Here is a 24,730-nt window from a genome sequence, read left to right as displayed (position 1 = left end):
TTTTCTAATTCATAGCACACACTTTAAGCGCTTGGCTGCTGTCTAGATCTTCTGGAAGCATGAATACAGAAGTTATGGTAATTTGTATTCAAAGCCGTTCGTTGCTTGGTTCAAGAAGCTGCTTGTAGTTCAACAATCAGGCTGAATTCATCAAACGTTGCTCTTTAGACAGTCTTCAGCAGTGAAACGTAGACATGTCTCAGGAAAACTTGGCTGAGAAAAAAGTTGGTAAGCAAAACGAGAAATAAGAATATTATATTGCTGCGTGATAAATATAATTCGAATTATCAGTATTGGTAGACCACTGAGGGTGTTTCCGTATACATTTACAAGCTCTTATTCTTTCAAATTTTAAAATATCTCTGTAATGAGTTAAGTAGCCCAGAATATGTCCAGGTTTGTGACTCTTGGCGATGATATAGATAAGAACGATCGATGAGGTTGAACTTAATTCAGCTCTGATCACGAGCTAGTCCTGAATTCTAGTGCAAAAATTTAGATTCTTCTTGAGCCGCCCCATTGCACACACTGTAAGATAATTGTATTTGCTCTAGCAATTTTCAAAATAGGCGATATTGAATCCTTCAGCTGTGGCAAAAACTGGTAGTCAAAACTTGGAAGTGTTCTATAACGATTAAATATTTCGCGAGGTGTACAAATGTACAAATATTTAACCTTAGGCTTAGGTTGTTCAAAGCAAGATTTCGAAAAAGTTGTTATAAGACGTTACTGCACGTTATGATGACCGATATTGATTCAAACGAAAGTCTGCAAACGGCAGTCTCAGAAAAATTGCTTGCCTTTAGCAATTGTTTGGCACAATTCAACCAATTCAAATTTACGATAACATCCATGCTTATACCGTCCTAGCTTCTAAACAATTCATACGATGTTTATAGATTGCTATATTTGTCCAACCAAAATCTTCTGCTTTTGGTTAACTGTATATAAATATGACTTTACTGACTGGGTGTAACACAGTAACAAGTTTTCAAGGCACAATTCCAATTACAATCTGGTCAGTTTGAAAAGTAATATAAATAATAATATTATTATACTGTCTTTGTTTACACGAAAGCGCAGCACATCTATGATAAATCAAGTATTTGACCATGAAAGGAAGAAATCATATTCTAGTATGAATAATCTTAATCTTAGATCATTGCTCAATACTTGAGCGACGGAATTCTATGACTTGACCTAGCTTGATTCGGAATTTCCTAACAATTATAATATAATTGATAAAACGAAACTCATCGTAACCAAACGCCACATGACCCTTGGCCTGGCCTTTATTTATCTTTGTTGAGCATCATATTCGATGGGTAGTGTCTCATTCACTTGAAATTTCAGCAAATATTCTTCAATCATTTAGCGCCAATGGAGTTTGAGGAAAAAGGCGAGAAGACAGAGCTTGTCGGTATGTTTTTGCAATTTCGATAATTGTTACTTTTGCAAGGTTAGAAAGAAATAGCAAGCCGTATATTTTATACAAATATAGATGGCTTATTCTCAAAGTTTGTTTATTGATTGCGGGCAAGAATGTCCTAAGAAGTGATACTTGCTTACTCCGTGCACTTGTGAAAATTGTTGTTTTTAGTTGACTGATTTCGTCTTCAGTAGAAATCGTGAACGAATAGAAGTCATGATTGATTGTTAGCGCTTGTAGCAACGTAAATCACATGATACGTAAACTACCTTAACCCTTTATTGTTGGCTACAAACTACTACAAACATATAAAAGGTTATAGGTGCCTGCTGTCTATCTAAAGTCGTAGTATAACAGACTGCAGTTTGTTTGTAACACACGGTTTGTTTCAAAGCTGTCCAGACCACCATGCGGTATATAATAGGAGGCCATAGACTACACTGGAAGAAGCCAACACCTAGTCATTATATTTTGTAATTACAGACAATGAATCGTAGAAAGTCGCAATGGTGAATCAGGCCTGAATACGAACCTATTAAAAGTATAATTTTTTCTGAGGCCTCGTTCCCACGTATAACCGAATACATACAAGTGACTTGTAACAAGTGTCATCAACTATAAACGTTTTGGTTCTTCAGACGTTCTGAATCTGGTTGTAACTAAATTCGTTTATTTAAAACGCCTGAACGAGTAATAAAACAGCCAACTACAGATTTTACTTATATCCCGCTACGTGGAACAGGTAACATTCATCATCACGGCCACGGACTCAACGGCATTTCAGTTATTTTGAATTTTTCAAATTCGCTGCAAAAATGAAGCAGTATCCAGTTACATACAACAGCCCTGTTATTAGTATTACAAGCACAGTTTAATCCACAGCGGGTGAAGAATTTCTGGATGCACTTTTTGACTCTGTTTTGTACACGCTGATTCATATCCATGCCAATGGCTAATATGTTTTAATCTGCGTGACACCGCATAATATGAATACTGAATGATATGCAAATTATAATACACTAACGTACAATGTCAATGAGCTGCATCGTTTTGAAATCAAGAAAATACAGTCCGTGTTTTGAGCGAAACTTACTGTGAGAATGGCAAGCGACGAGAGTGGTAGGAGCAAGTATATTTTATGTAAAATTATGCAATAGTCAATTTATATAAACATTCAAAAGCTAAGCCTAAGTCAAGGCTAAGCTAAAGTCAATTTTAGGTTTTGCCCGTCAGGTATATTGACAGTATCGAATATTGTTAGCGAAAAATATTGCATTTTTTGACATATGTCCACATTTTCTCTCTCTGTGAACATATAGTTTCTTGTATTGCATAGGAGCGATGTTTATACCGGTTCACATGGTTGTTTTATAATGTAGACGTAGTGAAGACGTGAAATAAAAATGTCGCCATATCGGACAAATTGTCGCAATCAAAGTATTCTGACATGCATGGCAACAACATGCATAACTTAAAACTATATTTTGAAATATGTACATGACGTGTTAAGTTTCATTTATATTCATGTTTTGTTTTATACTAAGTTAATTTTAAAGCAATCTTATTTTCAGATAGTAAATAGTAACACAGAGCGGTTAATAACTAAAAAATTCAACTATTAATTATCACATTACCATTTACCATATTGGCTTTAATTCCCTCGGAAATGCCTTCAACATAAACAACATTTTCACATTTATTTAAAGCAATTTGATTAATGTTTTCACACTTTAAATAGCTTACGTAGGATCCGATCTTTAATAAAGCAGTAACTAATAAGGCTTCTTTTTCTGCCACATAATAAAGCCTAGGTTCTTGTGTCACTTTCTGAATGTGATACATTCTGGCTTCTTTGTCAGTCTTGGGTCTTGTTAATGAATAATGTTATTGTTTTACTTGTAATAGCCTAGGCTTTTAATCCCCATGCTGTTATCAATAAACACCTTAGCAAAAATATTTGCACAATTTTTAGGAATAGTATAAATTTTTTATTTGTTCTAAATTATGTGAGAAGTTGAGGACCAGTGGCCGGTTGTTCGAAACAACTGAGCTGGAATATTTCGATGTAAATAGTTTTATTTTTAATGGAAGTACATATTAAATGCATAAGATGCAGGTTCAGTAATTCACAAAATGTATGAGAGTACTTTTAGACTTTGGCTTATCCACCTTCGCTTATCAAACAACCAGCACCAGTAATTTTTTGGCTGTGCGTTTCGTATGATCATCAGCATTCGATTTATTCTTTTTAATTTTAATAGCAAAAATTAGATCCGTTTGACTGATTTTAATACAAAAAAAATATGTAAATATTTCGTGGTACCAAGTCACATAGGATAACATGTGGGATTCAATGACACTTCAATGACAAAACAAACAGTATAGCGTTGACTGCCGTCAAGAAAACAAAGAATGGCCAAAACAAATAAAAGAAAAAGCTTAATTGCGCGATTGTGTCCTACGTTTAGCTGACTTGGACCCGACCACTGAGGCCAGTTGTATAAAAGGCGGATAGCGCTATCCACCGATGATATTCCTATATAATTGTTGGTTCCAAAGCTGAAATTTTATTGCTTTTTAAGCATTTTTGGAACGGTTGAAAAGCTCTATCCAGCCTTCGTCAACCGGCCCCTGCCGCTGACATTGTAGACTGCACGTCAATCTAAAGGTTCCTGATGTATTGTTAACATTTGTTTGTGAGCTGTGTCACAAATGGAAATTGTTAAGAAAAACAAAGTACTTTATTCTTTAATTACCACTCACAATAGCTTTCGCCGGCCGTCAGATACCTATGAGAACCATGGATGTTAAAGCAGCACTTGAACTTTTTTGTGTGGGAAAAAACTCACAAATGTTCACCGCGCACTATAGCTGCTTGAGCCTTGAGCACTCTGCAAAAATAGCCGCGCATGAGCATAAGCGAAGCAGAAAACTCTAGTTTGCGCCAGGCTTTATAAATGATTTGAGCCATCTAAGGCATCTTGCTGTGGCGAGGAACAGATACAGAAAGGGGGATTATGACAAGATGGCCCAGCTATACATCGCATTTTAGGTGCTTTGAGTGCAATTTGAACAAACAATAGAGAATGAGAACTTTATTATCTCATTATATATTGTTTGTTTGCATTCGACCCGACCAAAATACGACGTATAAACCAGGCTTAAAAGGCCTTTCATTTTGGAGACGCTAAAATCCATGTCACATACCTGGCTTGATTCCTTGAATGATGAATTATTCAACTCAAATTTGGACTTACGTAGTTTTGCATCACCTTAATATTGATTGCGTAAAACTCGTTTGAAGTATTTGCATGCTGTATCGGATTTCGAAAGCACAAGTGAATATAAATTTCACGCTCCAACACGTAAGTGTGGTAAATTTAGCAAAACATTTGAAGCAACTTTTGGTTAAGCAGAAATGTACGCTAGTGATGATGATCGAGAGCCTGTTCTAGACGATGGTTAGTGCATTTGAGTCCATTTAGAGATTAGGAAAGTATTACAAGGAGTATGTGTGGCAATTCGACAACAATTTTTTTATATGCAACATGCTGTTCGTCTGAAATATACGGTATAATGCTTTTGAAAGACCAAAGTGTGTGTTGCTGTTGTCTGGTTGTATAAAAATGTAGCTGAAGTTAAATATAATACGAAAGTTAACCAATTACAATTACAATCGAGTATTAACTACAAGTTGATTGCGAAATGCGTATTTAGAACGTAGCAGTCGTAGCTATATAGTTGCATGGGTGTTTTTATGCAACCGACCTCTGGACGTTATTGTTAAATGCTAGCTACTTGAACTGCATTACCACTTACCAAACTCGACGGATTTGCGACTAAATAGAAAAGTTCTACCACCACTAGAAAGCTATTTATGCATCCTAGCAGTTCTGAGAAACTCGCAACGGTTTTTGGAGTCAAAAGGACTGCGGTTTTGGCTGTTGAGTATTGTTGATTTGTTTCTCCATTGTTTTCAGATGGCAAGGCTCGTCACTTTGATCCTGAATTTAAGGGGCCGATTAAAGACAGGTAAGCTATGAGGTGACCGCAACTTGCATCCTGAATACTGAATAGTTCACACGAACTGAAAAGCAAGGTAGACGGAGCCAAAAAAGAGGAAGTTAAACAAACACTCGAGTAAAGTGGGCAACAAAAATATCGACATATAAAACTTTTATCAGTCACCGACAATCATTGAGAGAGAAAATTATTTCATGTCACAAGTGTCAAAGAATTTTATTCGTATGATCAACGAACCCAAACAATGTTATTTGCCAACGCAAATTTCGATGGCAAGGCTCAATATTTGACCGTCGTATTATATTATTAAAATAAAGAGGCCATATCCATATTGCCATTCTTAGTGTCAACTCACACTTCTACCCATGCATGCTGGCATGCATGATAGTCTGCCAACCACGTTTTTGCTCGAAATTTCGTATTCATTAATAGCCAAGGATTAACGGTTATCGGAATACTACTACCATTTGCGTTCAAGCTTGCGACGTGCGATTTTAAAACGTACGTTTGACGTTTCAAAACGTACGTTTAACGTTTCAAAACGTTACGTTTGCCGTTTCAAAACGTACGTTTTGTCACGCCCCCTGCCATGTTTGGGTAATTAAATTGACATGGGCTATCTTTAAAACAGGGAACGGGGAATAGGGGAATGGAACGGGGAATGGAACGGGGAATGGAACGGGGAATGGAACGGGGAATGAAACGGGGAATGGAACGGGGAATGGAACGGGGAATGGAACGGGGAATGGAATGGCTTCGGGGAATGAGCCGGGGAATGAAATGGCTTCGGGGAATGTGCAGCTTGTGCGTCAGTGATTAAAACCTGTAAACGCTTCCATGTCACGAATCATGAGACAGCTACTCACAGTTTGAATTCCTTGAGGTAAAAGACAAAGCGATTACAAGCTCATAGTATAAATGCGATGTTTGCATTGTCATTGTGATGTACATTGATGTACATTAATATATAGATAGAATTTGCATGGGTAGGTGGTTCAATGTAAATCCTCCAAAAGCTGAAGGCAATTAGTATAATACTGTAATAGTATTTTTTGCAGAAATCTTTTTAGTTCTTACTATGCCTTATAAAGCTCAATGTGTGTGATTAAAAGGTGAATAAAGATACTGACACAGTGTCACTTGTTTGTTTTTTATTTCAGGCTATGTGAACAAGACCTCTGGACAGTTTTGTTTAAGCAGGAATAATGGTTGTGGTGGAAATGTGGTGAATGCATTCTTGACAAGTTAATGGGTTTGCTTCCAAGATACACTGAAACTTTGAGCAACAATGACTTTGAATATAATTATGTAATTAATATATTATTTATTAATCTTAATTTATATGACTTTTTACCTCACATAATTCAAATAATGTTCAGATAAAGAGGTAAATATTTCACTGTTAATGGTGTAATAAATATTTTATATGTTGATTATATTCATAATGAATTATTTGTCCTGCTCCATACTTTGGCAATTCTGTTTAAGAAATCCCACCATAGTAGATCTTTTTTGAAATAGTTACAGTCAAGTTGTTGTCTAGTTTTAGTACAAAATAATACAAGTGCTACAATTAAACAAGGGAAAATAATAAAAATTAATTACATAAGCAAGCACATTTTCTATTTTGAAAAGGTCCATGAATTGAGATGACATGTACTAACAATTTTGTGCATTAATTAAAGACAATTGTATTCTTACTGTGGGTTCTTTAATATTGACCAATACTCCCAGTGACATCCCACTGAATTCCTGCAGGTGTCTCAATCCATCAAACCAGTTTATCTTTTATTTCTATATTTAAGTCAGAATCAATGTATTCAATATCAATATGTTATCTTTTTGGAGACCCCCCAAGAAGAAATCCAGAAATTTTTCAACACCCCCCTTCTCATTTTGTACCATAATCATCCTGCCAAGGAAGGGGGTTGGCTTCAAGAACATGGTTCTCAATTCTGATGAAGAGAAAAAATTGCTTTTCTCCTTTAACAGACTTGTCAAAATAATGTTGTAGAACTTAGATATTATTTTTACATATTGATATTGAATACATTGATTCTGACTTAAATATAGAAATAAAAGATAAACTGGTTTGATGGATTGAGACACCTGCAGGAATTCAGTGGGATGTCACTGGGAGTATTGGACAATATTAAAGAACCCACAGTAATAATACAATTGTCTTTAATTAATGCACAAAATTGTTAGTACATGTCATCTCAATTCATAGACCTTTTCAAAATAGAAAATGTGCTTGCTTATGTAATTAATTTTTATTATTTTCCCTTGTTTAATTGTAGCACTTGTATTATTTTGTACTAAAACTAGACAACAACTTGACTGTAACTATTTCAAAAAAGATCTACTATGGTGGGATTTCTTAAACAGAATTGCCAAATAATTCATTATGAATATAATCAACATATAAAATATTTATTACACCATTAACAGTGAAATATTTACCTCTTTATCTGAACATTATTTGAATTATGTGAGGTAAAAAGTCATATAAATTAAGATTAATAAATAATATATTAATTACATAATTATATTCAAAGTCATTGTTGCTCCAAGTTTCAGTGTATTCTTGGAAGCAAACCCATTAACTTGTCAAGAATGCATTCACCACATTTCCACCACAACCATTATTCCTGCTTAAACAAAACTGTCCAGAGGTCTTGTTCACATAGCCTGAAATAAAAAACAAAGTGACACTGTGTCAGTATCTTTATTCACCTTTTAATCACACACATTGAGCTTTATAAGGCATAGTAAGAACTAAAAAGATTTCTGCAAAAAATACTATTACAGTATTATACTAATTGCCTTCAGCTTTTGGAGGATTTACATTGAACCACCTACCCATGCAAATTCTATCTATATATTAATGTACATCAATGTACATCACAATGACAATGCAAACATCGCATTTATACTATGAGCTTGTAATCGCTTTGTCTTTTACCTCAAGGAATTCAAACTGTGAGTAGCTGTCTCATGATTCGTGACATGGAAGCGTTTACAGGTTTTAATCACTGACGCACAAGCTGCACATTCCCCGAAGCCATTTCATTCCCCGGCTCATTCCCCGAAGCCATTCCATTCCCCGTTCCATTCCCCGTTCCATTCCCCGTTCCATTCCCCGTTCCATTCCCCGTTCCATTCCCCGTTCCATTCCCCGTTCCATTCCCCGTTCCATTCCCCTATTCCCCGTTCCCTGTTTTAAAGATAGCCAATTGACATGTTTTTGCAGTTCATACGGCATGTTTAAATATAGCGACGTTTGTACTTATTTAAAAATACTCAATACAGCAATTTGAAAAATGACATTCATGACATGACAATGGACCAAATACAAGTGCAAGTTCAGATTGGAGAAACACGGCGTGTTTTTTTCACGGCCTCGCCGAGGACATACAATGATTTAACCGAAGCTATAAAACGAGAAATCCCTAAAACAAGAGATTTGACGTTCGGATTGCTGTACGAAAATGACGAGAAAGAATACGTGGTAATGAACAGTGATCCCCTATGTTTCCGAGTCGCAATTACTGGAATAAAATGTATTCCAGGGACGGATATTCATCGTCTTAAATTGAGAGTATTCGAGGGCTCTTCACCAAGTGTAAAAGCGAAAGTTGACAGTAGAGCCCAAGTTGAGGAAGTGACCGATTCACATTGCAGACAGCCACAGTCAAAATCTGCATTAAGACGCTACCTATGCAACGTCAAGTACAGTAAAATCTTGTCTTGTAAGCAACTTTATGGGCTGTGAGGATATAGATAGTGATGATACTGAGGAAGATCGCATGATCATGGGCCTAGACAATGACAGTGACGATCGTTTAGATAACGACTTATGTGTTGAGAAAACTCCACTTGAGAGATACATTACGAAAAGCGAGGAAAAGATTGACGAGCAGGAAACAGTAATTAGGCAGCTACAAGCAAACATTGAAAATGTTGAAAAAAAATTAGCAAGAGTCAAATCAGATCCAAATAATGGAAATATATGTAGAAATTGTCACCTTAGGTTGGGTCACACTGCTCGCAATTGTCAACTCGATAAATGCACATCGGTCTTTAAATGCGGATTGGAAAAAAATCACCCAGGCGAACATAAATTAAAGGAAATGCGATCGCAATTAAAGCAACACGAAATCAAACTTAAACAGTTAAGGGAAGAACTTCGCAATAGAAAACATGCTGTAGAAAATGCGACGGACAAAAAACATGTTAGAATCGAAAGTGAGCTGTTGCAAGCAAATAGGGCGGCTTACATGGTAAACGGTAACCAAAATTGGTCATTACTACGAAAACACGTTTACCTAGTGCAGGAGTACTGCAAAAAAAATTTGGGAGGAAAAATCCCCGCAAGACATGATATCGGACGTATTTTGAATGTCGCCCTCGGTCTTGCTGACGACGATTCGAGTAATAACCAGTTTTACAGCCGGTCAAAACAGAACACCAAGCGACGCAAACACGAAAATCCAGCTCGATCCTCACTCGAGCATCATGGAATAGAGTTTCCTAGTTCGAGATTAGTCAGTACTCAAAGTAGCAGTTCCTGTAGTAACAGTATAAGCTTTGATACTGATAAAGAAAAGCCTTCACAAATTTTGCATAGTGCCCCTGCATCAGAAGAAGAAGAAGCTGAGCAATTAGCTATTGTCATCAGAGAAAGCTTGCATAAATCAAAACCGCAAACTCTGGAGAGTGCCAACACGAACTTGTCTTACCCTACCCCACAGTCAACATATGCCCCGACAGGCTTCGATCTCCCTATGGCATATGGAAACATGTACACCCCAATGGCAATGCCTTCTTTGGCATCGATTTGTCCCTATTTCCCAAGCTACTCACCAATGGCAATGCCGTACACCCAATCTACTGGGGACTGTGTTCGCACAACTACGAGTACGCCGACAAACAGTTTCATGACGCCGGCGCCGGCAGAGTCGACAAGTGACGATGTACCTGAAGTCAGTGAAAATGACGCAGTTTCTATGTTGTTAAATTTGTCATCGCAAAACAATTAGTTAATCTTATGCGATAATATTATGACATAGTCCAAGTTTTATTTGATATTACGTTCAATAAGGTGCCATTAGGTTTACCAGGCTAAGGAAAACATTTCGTTATTAAAATCGTTTTTGAATTCAGTGGCGAAGCAAACGTCGATAATTGGGAGGGGGGCATATTCATATATTCATGTTTTGCATGATTAACTTCTTTTTTAAATCGATTGTCATTACATTGTGTGAGTTTATTTTATGCCCCCCTCCAATTACAGTATTGATGCTGGCTAAACGCCGCGGTTTGTTTTAGAACCAACGTAAAATACACCCTTGCAATTGTGTTTCGCTCGCATGCTTCTGGCTACATAGTAGGCTAATATTACTGGAACTTGATTCGATTTTGTACGTTGTGGTTGTTCCGTACCAGATTTATTGTTGTTCAGTTAATGTTAAAATGTTTGAAATAATCGAAATAAATTAAAATGAAAAAAATACCATCGTTTCAACGTCGCAAAATTTGAGAGTTATTACGTAACTGATGTTGGATTTATTGAAATACGAAACGTTATATTTAGAACTATTGTTTCTGATGACGCTACATTTTCTCTATACTAATTAATATTCAGAAGTCAGAACTATTTTTATATCAGCCATTTCAATCGTGCCTGCATTATCGAATGAAAATAAATGCTCATTTAATTGTAATAAAGCAACTATACCATGGCTATACTACAGTGCTAGATAAACAAGTAAGATGTGGCTTCATAGAAACCTGTCATGTCCGTTGGTGAAAGTGTCTCGACGGCTTCTGCAACCGCAAGATGTAAATTATCGTGGACCAATTTCCTGAGTTCACCATTTAGAATGTTTTTAATCTTGTTGAAACATAATTCAATTGGATTCAGATCAGGAGAGTATGACGGCGTATATAATAGTTCTATACCCATTGTGTCAAACCACTCTTCCAAAATTTCTCCACCTTCGTAGTGATGAGACGAAAGATTGTCCATCACAACGATGTCACCCACCTCAAGGCATGGACGACCTGTATTAACGTTGACCACTCTTCCGGCCTCTTCGAAAAATGCAAGAAAACGCGCGGTGTTTGTTGCTCCGCTAAGAATATTATAATATTCGGGCCCAACAATTGAAACAAGCAAGTTCAATGTGTTGTTTGGAGATTCCTGCTTTCGTATTATCTCCACACTGCGCGTTCCTATAGCACTGTGTCCGTACGTGCGAGTTCCTACGTTTGGTATTTTTATTCCAGCTTCGTCGAAAAATTTTAACTTTCTTGGATCCTTCGATGAAAGATAGTTTATGAAAAGTTGTGTGTAAAACATGTTGTTTGGAGTAAACCGCTCCCTCGCCAGTTTGGTCAGTTTCTTTCTTGTATACCGTTCACCTGAAGGCACCCTGCTTTTTATTGCTCTCGAAACAGTTGACATGGAAACCTCTTGGACGCCACATTCTGTTAGCTCCTGGATGATTTCCGCAAGAGAAATTGACGGCGAATTAATCTTTAACACTTCGATTAGTTCGAGGTCATCTTCCTGTAATTTTGACTGTCTTTTGCCACCTCTGCGCTTGGGTTGTACTGTTGGAACTTCTTCACAAAATCTATTCCAAATATTTTTTACCGTATTGGGAGATACTGTAAATTCGTTGGAGTACTGTACATACGTTCGTGGAATGTAACCAGTAATACGGTCGCCACCTTCTTTCAAAATTTTATCGATGATAAAAGATGCAAATTCTTCGCCAATGGGTTTACCAGGACAGTAACTGCGACCATATAGATTTACTTTTTTTACAGAGTACGGATCCATATTTGTTTACACTAGATATTATGCCAAGTTCGTTTAGACTTCAAAAACATGTCAATTTAATTACCCAAACATGGCAGGGGGCGTGACAAAACGTACGTTTTGAAACGGCAAACGTAACGTTTTGAAACGTTAAACGTACGTTTTGAAACGTCAAACGTACGTTTTAAAATCGCACGTCGCAAGCTTGAACGCAAGCTTGAGGTATACAACCTTGGATAGTGAGAAGTGAGATTTTTTCTTGCTAGTTTACTGTCCGTATATAAATTGACATAATTCCCTGAAGTAAAGAAAAAATAAATTGACATAATTCCCTGAAGTAAAGCAAATACTTATGCGATAAGTCCACGAGCGATACCCGCAGAAAAATATATTGCTGCTTGCTGGTATATACTTATGTCGAAGAATAAAAGACATATATAAATTACATATTTATATTATTACATATTTTAACATATTACATATTTGACGATCGAAACGTTCCTAGGTCTATAGTGTAGGGAATATTTGAAACCGTCCATTTGTTCAGACTATAGGGTTCTGCAGGGGTTCCTTTTACGATTTTATAACATAAGCGGATAATCACCTGCTAATAATATTGCTCATAATATTTTTAATGGTAATGACGTTTAGTAATGTGTGTAACTCGTAACTTCAATAATCAACACATAGTCATCTATGCATTGAGCCCCGTATACAGACGGGCAAGTTTTCTTTGACAAGTTTTCTTGACCAGTTCATTTGCTGGTGTGTATGACGAACAAGTTTTCGTTGAGAAGTTTTCCTTGCCAAGTTTTATTTGCTCGTGTGTACGCAAAAAAATTGACAAATTTTTCTTGTCAAGTTTTATGATAATATGAGTACATTTTACGATAATATGAGCCATGATAAAATGAGTATATGACCGAATCTCAAAACAAACAGAAATTGAAAAACTTCAAAAACCACGGCTCGATTGGCTCGAAGATTGGTGCGCTGTTCCCTACTGCGCAATTCCTTGTCAAGTTGTCCTTGACGGCCGTACACACGAACATTTTTCCTTAATTTTGAAAAGCTGGCATGACTAACTTTTGAACAAGGTTCTTTGTCAAGGAAAGGTTGTCAATTTTTTTGCGTGCATGTACACATGAGTAAATAAAACTTGAACTCATCCTCGTTCCACTTTATTAATAACTTCCTATTAACTTCGATTAGGAATATTATTATATTATTATATGGCTTTTCAAAATCCTCTAGTCTGATTGGTTGACGAACGGTCAATAAAACCCATATCCTACTAAAAAGCCACAGTCTGATACTTCACAGTACAAACCTCACGCTTGGTCAATAATCAGTTTATAATCTATATATATTTTTTAGTACTTTTATTACATTGTTTTAGATCCTGCACAGACATTCCATGTTGTTTGATCTTCACGTTATATTTAATTGGGATGGTGGTTGTTGGAATAATTGGTAATTTTCCAAGTATTCACTATGTTATACATTACTCGGATGGTAGTGGTGATAGTAGCTAATTGTGTGATGGTGACAATATTGATGGTGATAGTAGTGAGGTCTCTGTAATGATGCTACCATGATTTTGAATCGGAGCGTCCCGTCATCTTCCCGACCTAACCAGAATGTTATGGTGAATATCTAAGCTTGAATAGACATTAATATGTTTCCTATTTGTGTTTTAGCTTTCAAGGAGGGTGACTTGGATAGACTCATTTACCCTACTGATTCCAATGGTAAAGTCAGCGAGCGTTAAATTGTGTATTTTTTGTTGACCGAAATCGGACATATTTTTGCCTTTGCTTTGTTTTAAAGAATCATTATTGCAATTCAAGGGGATCAGACATCTACCCCATAGGTCTCCCTTTCTCCCCATTCCTTTACTAAGCCCTATCATTCGCTATTGCAACATGGCAATGCGAAACCCTTAACATCCCCGAATATCACAAGCCTTTATTGTCTAGGTCACATGAAAACATGTCTGATATTCCCTTTAGAGTAATAGCCCTTAGATGACTGTGTGTAGTACCCTTTATTTTATAAGGTATAGTACATGTTTAACAACGAATTTCTCGAAATGTCATATAGGCAAAACATGTGGCAAGGATGAGGGTCTTGTGTGAGTATCCTTCAAAGTGTTTATTCCTAAAATATTATCATGGACAAAGCTCAGTATTCTGAGATGTTTTCTTTTCTTTAGGGATAAGAAGCATTTGTTTTTCTTCGATTTGACAAAATGTTTGAAAAAAAATTCTTTGTCTGAATTCAGCAGCCTCTCGTGTCCCACGCCTCAGGTTTGTGTTTCCCACAAATTACGTACGTAATCGATGAACTGGAGAATTGTAGTTATATATCTTTTATTTCATAGGTCTGTGTGGAAAAATGCCCAGACACCAATGGTTTTGTTGAGGGGAATTACTCGCAGATGGCAAAAGTGAAACTTGCAGACGCTATTTGCGTGGAAGGTGTGAAACCGAAGGTAAGTTACGTTCGTATTTCTACACTATATATTATTATGACCTGAGCTAGTCTATCTAGATGGCTTAATTTCTTTAACTGCATGTTTGTCGCATGAATTGCTCCTTAGTGCTATTCATTTTATTGGGCTATTGCAACTGGCGTCCTAATTGCTTTTTTGCGTGGAAAATTCCAAAACACGTTATAAGATTAGCATACCTGAAAAACTCTTGTCACCCAAGATGGCGGATTACTTGTGCAATAATACGTTATACGACATTATTGCAAGGGACCGACAGACGTGTCTGTACTTTCCTCCCCCCAGTTAAGATAATCACGCTGCGCCCCTGATTCTAGCCTTCGGCAAGGGCGTAGGAAGCATCCAGAGGTTGGGGGGGCACCAACTTCTTTTGGTTAATAAAAATGGCGGTTAAAATGGTTAATAAAAAAAAATATATATATAGGGACGGTTTGATTCAGAAACCGCCGACCGCAGAGCATTTTTTCGTATTTTTTGGGTTTGGAACTGCTAGGGGGGTTCGGGGGCATGCTCCCCCGAGAAAATTTTGAAATATAGGCCTCTGAAATGGCCGCAAATCCCTCTCAATTTAAGGATTATTGGGAAACAGTAGATACTTTTTCGTTTTTTTTTCACAAAAAGGGCACTTTTGGTCCCTTGAGAAATCTTGGGGGGGCACGTGCTCCCAGTGCCCCCCCCTTCCTACGCCACTGGCCTTCGGTATATAAATTATAGTCTCTAAACCTTAGGGTAGTAAAGAAGCTTCTTTTAGCCTTTTCACTTAGCTGTTTAGAGGCAGTAATAATAAATCTTTCTCGTAATGACGTTAAACGCGGAAAACCTGACGTTACACGAAGTTTGATTGGCTCCACAAAACTAACGAGCCAATCAAACTTTGTGTAACATCAGACTTTCCGAGCTTGACGTCATCATGAGAAAGATCTATTAGTGGAAGCATTGCGATGTAGTGAATTCTAGTTTGGATAATTTTTTTCCATTTTAATTTAGAGCTTCGCAGAGCTGCAGCAACTAGTGGAAGATAATAAGTGTGCAAATATTTACATTGAGAGTTCACCAGGTTGGTAGCAACGTTTGATATTTGTGTAAATTTCTTTGGCATTTACTGGAGAAATTAAATACCATATTAAAATATTTCTAGTACTCTATCGTTGTTTACCAAAAGCCTTGGGTCTGGACAAAATAAACGGCACTAAATTAAAAGACAATCTTGAAAATGGAATAAGGTGCGTTTCCTTTAATAGTTTCCTGCATGAGTCTAAATGGATTTTACGTTTTTACGTTTTCATATTTTAATTCCTATATATCCAGGTATTTTGATCATCATGTCACTTTCCATGTTAGTTTGATATATTATCTGGGCAACTAAGGTGGTGAACAGCTTTGAATTGATTGAACATTGCTTTAAACAAGATAGGAATTAATCGACATATATGTACCCCCCCCCCAAACTGTTAGGCAAATTAAACAAAGCTAGTCTGGCAGTTAGCCATCCCGAAGTTGAGGTAATGGACTGGTAATAGTAATATTGACAATGCACCATGGCGCTGTTTTTGGGACGAACCTTTCGTTTACGTCCCAAAAACAGTCCCGTAATATGTTGTCGGTATCACTATCACCAGTCCACTACCGTAACTTCGGAATGGCCACAATATTGGCTTTGGAATCGAGCAGTTTTTTTCTCGCTGCACTCATTAAAGGTGCGATAGCTGAAATATGTTTGAAACAATTGCCCCTAAGAAAGGATATCTCAGAAGGATCCGTACTGCACTTACGAGAATTTCCTCTCAATTCTTTTTAGTGGTCTCGGGTCGTTTATGAATGCTAAGAGTATTGGAGTGAAGGTATTGCATGCAACTGTTGTTAAATGATTTTTATGCAGTCTCATATTCTCCTGAAACGACAATCAAAGTTATCAAATATCTCTGGGCAATGATTTTACGTGTCGATTAACAGCGATTTTTCTTACCCGCGCTCTCAACCCGCCCGAAATCGGAACTCAGTTAACAATGGATAGTAATAACGTAAAGCCAGATGCTTTCGATTGGTTACCGAAAAAAAGTTTGCGTCGACACCCCATCCCAACGTCACACATCTATTTTCGTTATAAGTTCATAACATCGCTATACATCATGCAGTGTTAAGACCTAAAACTAAACTTTATATTGTAGATTTTTGAAGACCTAAAGATGGTATGGTACTGGATACTGGGGTAATTAACATCAACCATTTCTTTAGGAAGTTTATAACGCAACAGTAAATTTGCTTTCTCTATATTTGCATTTCAAAAATCTCCTTTTTGTTTCAGTTCTTTCATTATTTCCATGATTTTGTCGCTAATTTGGATAATCATTACACGGTAAGCCATAGGTGTACCGGCCTAATCTTCTTTTGGGGGCACACCATTAGTTTGCCCGATCACTTTGCGTCAGAGCTATTTTCCATTACGCCCTCTCTGCCCGCGCGGGTGAAACGACCTATTAAAATACGGTCGCGTGGATGAAACAGTATCGAAAGCGAACGTAATAGACGGAAAACGGCCTTTATGTTACACAGCAGAAATACATCAAATGTGGTATAACAACTGCCTAAAATAGACAAAAACACTTCTCGACGTTTCGACCTGAGGGCCTTTGTCAGGAGAGCTAGTTTAGGCAGTTGTTACACCACATTTGATGCTAAGTTGTTTGAAGACGCTGCCACGCTGCTTCCTGATTATATTGGAACGTATCTACATGCAGCAGAAATACGTATACAATTTGTTCAAGACTGCAGTGTTATTGTTTTTTAGATAAATGAGTACGATTGTCAAGGTTGCTTAATAAGCAGAATCTTATCTGCCCCCCTGATACCAATCTGGTCTGCCCCCCTGTTCATACATTCTATTTTTTATTTATTTTATGTTTCTAACAATATTTCCAGGTGGATAGCTTGGCCCATGGTGTGGTTCTCTATCTTAGCAGCGGTTGTACTTCTGATTATTGGTGAGTGTGATATTTTTATGCAGAGAGAGTGGTAAACAGGCTGAGGCTCTTGTGGAGCAGGTTTAATTAAAAATGAGAACCCATGCAGTCGTGTACGTGCAATGGGATTTTGTCTTGATTGTGATTATTATCTTTGTAAGGCATATATTTCTGCTACGATAAGTACACTCGCCTCGAAGATAAAGGAGAGGATAAAAGCATCGAGTGGAAATTCACTACCAACCTTGATGATTTTACAAACAATAAAAAGTTCTGGCTTGCATCTGGTAAGATTGTAAACACTAGTATGATATAAACATGGGTCATCAATCACTGACAATCAGACGTCTAAACTATGAGTTCCTCAAGGCCCATTTCGTACGTTCTGACGTCCTAATTCACAACTAACAAATACATCAAATTGTCTCTAAAATATCATGGGTCTCGCCCATGATATACAAAGTTAGGCGTCCTTATCTATGAGGAATCCGAAATCCCACTCGTATGTGTAAACGTCAGAGGCCGGTTGTATGAAAACCGGATAGTGGATTTTTCTATCTTTGATTAAACCTTAGTATTCCTAAATTGAGGATCCTCTTTAATTGTTGCTTCCAAAGCTAAAGTTTTATTGCTTTTCAAACATTTTTAGAAAGGTTGAAAAATCACTATTCGGTGGATAGCGCTATCCAGCCTTCGTACAACAGGCCCCAGTATTCTTCACTCGTTCTTCGTGTTGACTATTACAATGCAGGGACCATTTTATACTGGACATTTATACTTTATACTGGACATTTTTTTCGGTTCCGTGGATGCTATTGTCCGTATTGAAATTTTACAAAAGCCTATTTGAACTTTTAGGTATAATCCTCACAATTGTTCTTGTCGTTTTGTTGTTGATTCTCCTGGTTTTAAGAAAGCGGATAAACATTGCTATTGCTCTTATAAAAGAAGCCAGCAGGTCGGTGCTACATAAAGTATTTCTGTTCCGTCATTACCAAGAGTTGACGATAATGTCTTTTGTTTATTTTCCAGGGCCGTTGGTTCTATGATTTCTACCCTATTCTTCCCGATAATCCCATGGATTTTGCAACTTATCGTCTTCGCTTGGTTTGTGGCAGTTTCCTTGTATCCTTCATACTTTATCTATCACATTTGAAAATTGAGACTGTGAATACAGGGTGGGTCAAAAAAGTACCTCCTCTTAAAATCAAGCTTTTGTTTTAATTTGAATGCCTTATTATTATGCCAAACATTCAAATTCCAACAGAAGCTTCGTTTCTATAGGGGATACATTTTATTGGTACACCCTGTAGTGTTTATTGCATCACTGTACCGGATTAACCACATTTGTCCCTTATGTTCCTTGACTGATCCTCAGATTCCTTGTCAGTAATGGTACTCCAAAGTTCGAACTTTTAAAATATGGAGCAAATAGCACAATGCAAAACACCACGTGTGATCCTGAAAAGGTAGATTCTGATTCCTTGTGCATGGATTATTTTTACGTTTTAAAAAATCAATTTTATTAAATCAATATTATTATTCAATTTTATTATTATTCACTAAGGACACCAATATATCGGGATATGACTGCGTCTTGGTTGGCTATGATACAAACAAGTATATACTTTTTTCTTTCGTGCATACACTTTCTTTGCAGAAAATTCATTAAACTTTAAATTCCATTTTTTGAGTGTACTATGCATGAACTCGCTCCGTATTCGAAACGCCTGTTTTGTAGTTTAAAATTCTTGACCCAGCTCGAGACCGGCGTGGTGTTACAGTAAACTAACCAATCAGTGGTAAAATATTTGCAGAAATCTCAATCGCTTGGCGGTATACCATTTCTTTGGTTGGCTTTGGTTAATGAACTTTGTCATCGCTCTTGGAGAATGCGTTCTGGCCGGTGCTTTTGCATCCTGGTATTTTGCTTTCCACAAACCTGACGTAAGTTTGACTCATGGTGTGAACTTAGTTTATTGCTATCCCAAAAAAATATAAACTAGTGGAAGGTTGTAGACAGAGTAATCAGTTTATCATCACAAACGACAGGAACAGTCGTCGGCATATATTTGGTTTCTACCATTGAGTATGCACTTGTTCGATAATAATTCCGTAACATATGTGAAGTGTTCTTCCTAAATATTCACTTTCATTTTCAGGATGTCCCAGCTTTACCAGTTTTATCGGCATTTGGCAGAACATTGAGGTAGGAATTGGGAAATACAATCAGAAATACAATCATTTAAATATAATCAAAATACGTATAAGTCGTATTTCTTCAGACGTCAAGGCCCTTTTACAAGGACGTTTTGCAAGACCTCTAGCAACATTTCGGCTGTGATTTTACATTCGATTTTCTTCTTTTGATGGATGTGAACGACAGGATAGATTATATATGTGGATGTTAAAAAATGTCGCTTATGCATGATCTTTCAACAAATTAGGTGTCCTGCATGTGCTATGATTCGGCATACCCGTTTTATTTTTTAGATATCATACGGGATCGCTTGCATTTGGTGCAGCAATTATTGCCATTGTGCAGTTCATTAGAGCCATACTGGAGTATGTGGACCACAAATTGAAAGGTGATATTTGATTGATCTTGCCGGAACATGTTGTGTTTGAATAATTACAATTGCACGGTTTCAAAAAACTGCTTTAACAAGCACTTGGGTACAGAAATTGGACATGTAGTACATCTATATACATCATAAATGGATGTCCAAAATTCAGGAACTAAACAATGACAGTGTCGATGAAAGTCAATATGTGAAAATTGGTTTGCTTCATGTTTATCTTTAGAATCAAACCAGGATAATGGCTTTGTTAAGTTTGTCATGAAGTAAGCGTATAATCTTTTTAATAAATGCGTTTTGTGTTTTGCGTGAAAAATTTGCCATTTCTGAAAGTTTCCTTCCCATTTTCCTACCCTGACATTGAAACATTGACATTTTTGTAGATGTATGAAATGTTGTTTCTGGTGTTTGGAAAAATGTTTAAGATTCTTAAACAAGAATGCATACATAGGAGTAAGTACTTTGTAATTATGCTTTTAAGTGATAGTAATAGTGCATAAGACTCAGGTATATATATGAAAATTAGCTTGACCACGGTGGGAATCAAACCCTTTGGGCCAGCTTACCCGGTTGGTGACTCAGAGTAGCATCATGCGTCACAATATTCATTTCATTTATGCCTTTAAATTCGAAAATTCGGTAAACAGGCCCTAAAACAGGCAATGTTACAATGTAAGAGACGCCAGTCTGGAGCGAAGTCATGTTTATAAGAAAGATTGAATCCATTTATCTAGATCGCAATTTACGGCAAAAATTTCTGCAAAGCTGCCAAGGACGCTTTCTTCCTGTTGTTGCGAAATGCTTTAAGGTAGACTGTGCTTCTTTTCACAGTCAATTGTGAACTGTGTTAAATAATTGTGATTATCATTGAATATGAATGAATTATCATTGAATATGAATGAAATATCTTTGAATATGAATGAATTTTCTTCATGTAGAGTCGCCGCAGTCAATGGTGTCACAGCGTTCCTTCTCTTCATCGGACGACTTTTTGTTGTTGGAATAATAGGTACTATACAAGTTACGAGCCGAGGATGTAATGGAATAATCTTTTCCCTAGGGCTGCCATTACTATATAAATACGATGAAATAATATGAAGATTATCTCATTATAAACTTTTAAAGCAGCTAAACAAAGTTTTTAGTATTCCTCATATGGTACATCTTGTGAATATTTTAGAATGAATTTTAATTCGCATAATGAACTCTAACAACCCATTTCATCTGCGGGCTTTTGCAATAAATATGTCCAAATAGTTAAGATCGCGTTCCACTTCAATCATAACAAACTGTGGAGCATTATTTTATGTCAATGCCATCAATTCTCAGGCAATGAAAAAACATGCTACACTTCGTTATGATATGGTGGAACCGTGGAAGTGGAACAGCTTTTGCTATATCAGAATAAGTTTTTCTTGTTTATAAGGCGTTGGTAGTTTTTACTGGTTCGACAGATTCATCAGCGATGCGGATGATGTTCAGTTGTCGTATTCTGTCGTGCCGATTGTGGTAAGTTGTCGTCAAAAATCAAATGGTCGGTATCATCGTCAATGGTCGATTTGGCGACATTTTGTCGGTATCATTTCGATGTAGCTTTCTCAATTTTTTTCTGTATCAACGTAATTTTAGGTGTGTGTGATCGGTGCTTGGGTCGTTGCCGCCATTTTCTTTGCTGTCTATGATATGGCTATTGATACAATATTCTTCTGCTTCCGTAAGTTAATAACAAAAGTTTCCCCTAAATTCCTTTCTTCAAAACGGTGTTGTCCTCGTTCAAATTGAATTTTCTATAAAAACAACACGATCCTGTTAAGTTTTATTTGATAATTTGCAGCAAATAATATTATTTCGCAAGATTTCTTTCGATATTTGCTAACATGATAAATGCATGAGTAGAAAAGGCAGCAATTCCAAGTTAAAGTGTAAAGTGGGAAGAAAAATGCTTTAAATTTATACCTCTCCGAAGAATGTCTGGGTTTACAAGATCCCGGGGGAAAGGTTAATTGTTAAATAAAATTTGCATTTCATCAACTTGAATATGCAAGCAAACAGCGCCTTAAAGTCAAGAATTTTTTTTTCGATACTTTTGGACATTTGCTGAAAACAGAACGCAAAAAAGCCCGGCTGCTTCCTCGTTATCTTAAAAGCGCTTTAAAATTTACATTTGTTTCCATTTTTTAACCGTAAATGTACATTTGTTTCCATTTTTGTTTCCAAGGTATTAACTGTGATTTATTTTCTTTTGTGAAATCTAGTTGAAGACAGTGAAAGAAATGACGGTAGTGCTGAGAAGCCCTATTATATGAGTGAAAATCTGCGTGATATTATTGGAAAATAATCCTAAAGCGCGTTAACCTCTTTCGTTTTTGACTTAGAGACAAACTTTTATATATTCATACCTCATTTGAGGCAATAAGTTGCTATATTTTGTCAGATAAATGTCAAGCTAGTTAATCGTAATTGTGCATATTGTCAGTGAGATATTTTGTACTGTCATAGTCAGGTTATAGGGACCGCGTATGCGTATCCAGGTAGGTTTCTTGCCCCACCCTATAAAAGTTTCTGTGTATCAATTTGTAACCTTTTCTGATGCAATGTGAGAATCGGATTACACGCCTGTGGCTCTGCAAGACTTAATTCCAAAATTTTTCAAATGCGTCTCTCCTCCTAGAGAGCTCTGTCCTAATTCCCTTATCTATCGCGGTTCCTGATGTTGTCTGTGTTAATTGTGAGCATTAAACATTATACCGGTGGAACAATTTTGTAGTTGGTTAAAATAGGTAACGAATTATATGCATTATTCAGATCACTGCATGGTATTGATCTGATTTCTTGTTTGCTATGAAACGGATAGATACCTCACTAAACCAACAGTCGTACTATATCATTGTAATAGTTTATTAAAAAAGAGGAAATTAATTTACTACCACTGGTAGAACATACAAATAATCCATGTGTTGTCTTTGTTACAGCTGATCTAATAAACACGATCGAAACTTGTCTTAGTTGCCTATAAATCGCTAGTTAAGGCTGCAGTTTTTTAATATAAAAGTTAAAATCATTTCAAGTATTTTAATTGCTACTTATGAAATCAACTATTGAATGGATGTATAAGGGTTGGATTCTGTTGATGATTTGGTGTGTTTTTCTGGCATAAAATTAATTATTTTCTGGCATAAAATTAATTATATAACAACTAAGCCTAAGGGTAAAATGGACTTTGAGGTATTAAAATAAGTCTTTTTGAAACAAAACAATCACATGCTATTGTCAGAATTGCACGACTACCAAAATCGTGTTATTTACTCATTTTAATACCTCAAAGTCCGTTTATGCTTCGTAAAATATTGGCAACTGGGCTCATGGGAACAGCCCCTTAGAAGGTGTTACACTTTTACGTGCGTGTACGTACCAGCAAAAAACACGACCGTGGTCGGCGATTCTCCATAAATGTGAAATTAAAAGCGTTCTACAAAGTAATTTTTACCTTGAAAATAATTTTACGCCTAATTTTTTCACTTATTTTGTGCTTTCATTTCTTTATCTGTTACTTTGACAAAAAACAACTTGCCGCATCTTGTGGTTTTTGCAATCGGTGAAACTGAAATTGGCGTTTCATTTTAAGACAGTAATGTCTTATAAATATATAACCAGTTGTTTGATGATATAATCCGAAGAATGTCCAACTGCGTTGTCGAATTTGCATTTCAATACGCGCATCTCAAAAATCGAAAGAAATTTGCTTACATGCAGTGTCAGTGTGAAAATTGTATGACCTTTGAAGCGTTTGCGATTGGGTTACATAGCTATAGCTTTGAGTGGTGATATTCATTTCATCTTTTAAAACCGTAATGAACTTCAGAGTTGGCATTTGCTGGTATCTGGTAGACAGTGGTATATATTTTAAATCGTGAAACATCTTGGTTCAACGAAACAACTCGCAAATTCTGTGCAATAACACATCTATTTTCATATCCGCCATACCGTGACGACAAGACAAGACAAGACAAGGTATGTTTATAACATTTCTTTCACTCTTGTGAAATACTTAAAATGATGTAATGAACAATGTTGGAAGCGTTAACAGGTATTTTTTCACTCGGAGACAGTAGCTAATTTACCTTCCAGTAGATTCAGAGTTAAGAGTTAAATAATATAATAATAAACAAATATAATATATACGGGGTAATTGGGGTTCAGAGTTACTGACTCGCAAGGGGCATTGGGGGATGCTGGGTGATTCATTTTTGATGTAGTACACATTTTGATACAAACAACTTATTTCCTGTTCGTGGAAAAAGTACTGATCTTAAAAAAGTACACGATAGCACAAATAGCGTGTTTGATATGAGACCCACACCCGCCTTCTTCCTAATAGGTATTATACTTCCGCAGCTA

At 36.6% G+C, this 24,730-nt stretch overlaps 1 protein-coding gene across 1 annotated transcript; it reads left to right on the top strand.

Annotated features, from left to right (window-relative positions):
* The first annotated feature begins 84 nt into the window (after nucleotides 1–84).
* LOC114530200 (choline transporter-like protein 4) lies at nucleotides 85–23,332 on the top strand. Its single transcript, XM_028551778.1, has 29 exons — nucleotides 85–228; nucleotides 1,376–1,420; nucleotides 5,410–5,461; nucleotides 13,681–13,754; nucleotides 13,982–14,032; nucleotides 14,385–14,415; nucleotides 14,497–14,590; nucleotides 14,665–14,775; nucleotides 15,781–15,850; nucleotides 15,932–16,016; nucleotides 16,592–16,634; nucleotides 16,962–17,002; nucleotides 17,099–17,149; nucleotides 17,713–17,774; nucleotides 17,915–18,040; nucleotides 18,612–18,711; nucleotides 18,786–18,878; nucleotides 19,132–19,222; nucleotides 19,321–19,373; nucleotides 19,571–19,700; nucleotides 19,916–19,962; nucleotides 20,247–20,341; nucleotides 20,559–20,598; nucleotides 20,716–20,785; nucleotides 21,067–21,140; nucleotides 21,271–21,341; nucleotides 21,759–21,841; nucleotides 21,962–22,046; nucleotides 22,588–23,332. The coding sequence occupies exons 1-29, from the start codon at nucleotides 195–197 to the stop codon at nucleotides 22,668–22,670; spliced, it is 2,085 nt and encodes a 694-aa protein (XP_028407579.1). The 5' UTR covers nucleotides 85–194; the 3' UTR covers nucleotides 22,671–23,332.
* The last annotated feature ends 1,398 nt before the right edge of the window (nucleotides 23,333–24,730 follow it).

Source organism: Dendronephthya gigantea, unplaced genomic scaffold (genome assembly GCF_004324835.1).
Source record: "Dendronephthya gigantea isolate DGI-Jeju-01 unplaced genomic scaffold, DenGig_1.0 000061F, whole genome shotgun sequence".
Taxonomy (NCBI): Eukaryota; Metazoa; Cnidaria; class Anthozoa; order Malacalcyonacea; family Nephtheidae; genus Dendronephthya; species Dendronephthya gigantea.
Note: the sequence above shows the minus strand (reverse complement) of the source record. Positions and strands in the feature narration are given on the sequence as shown.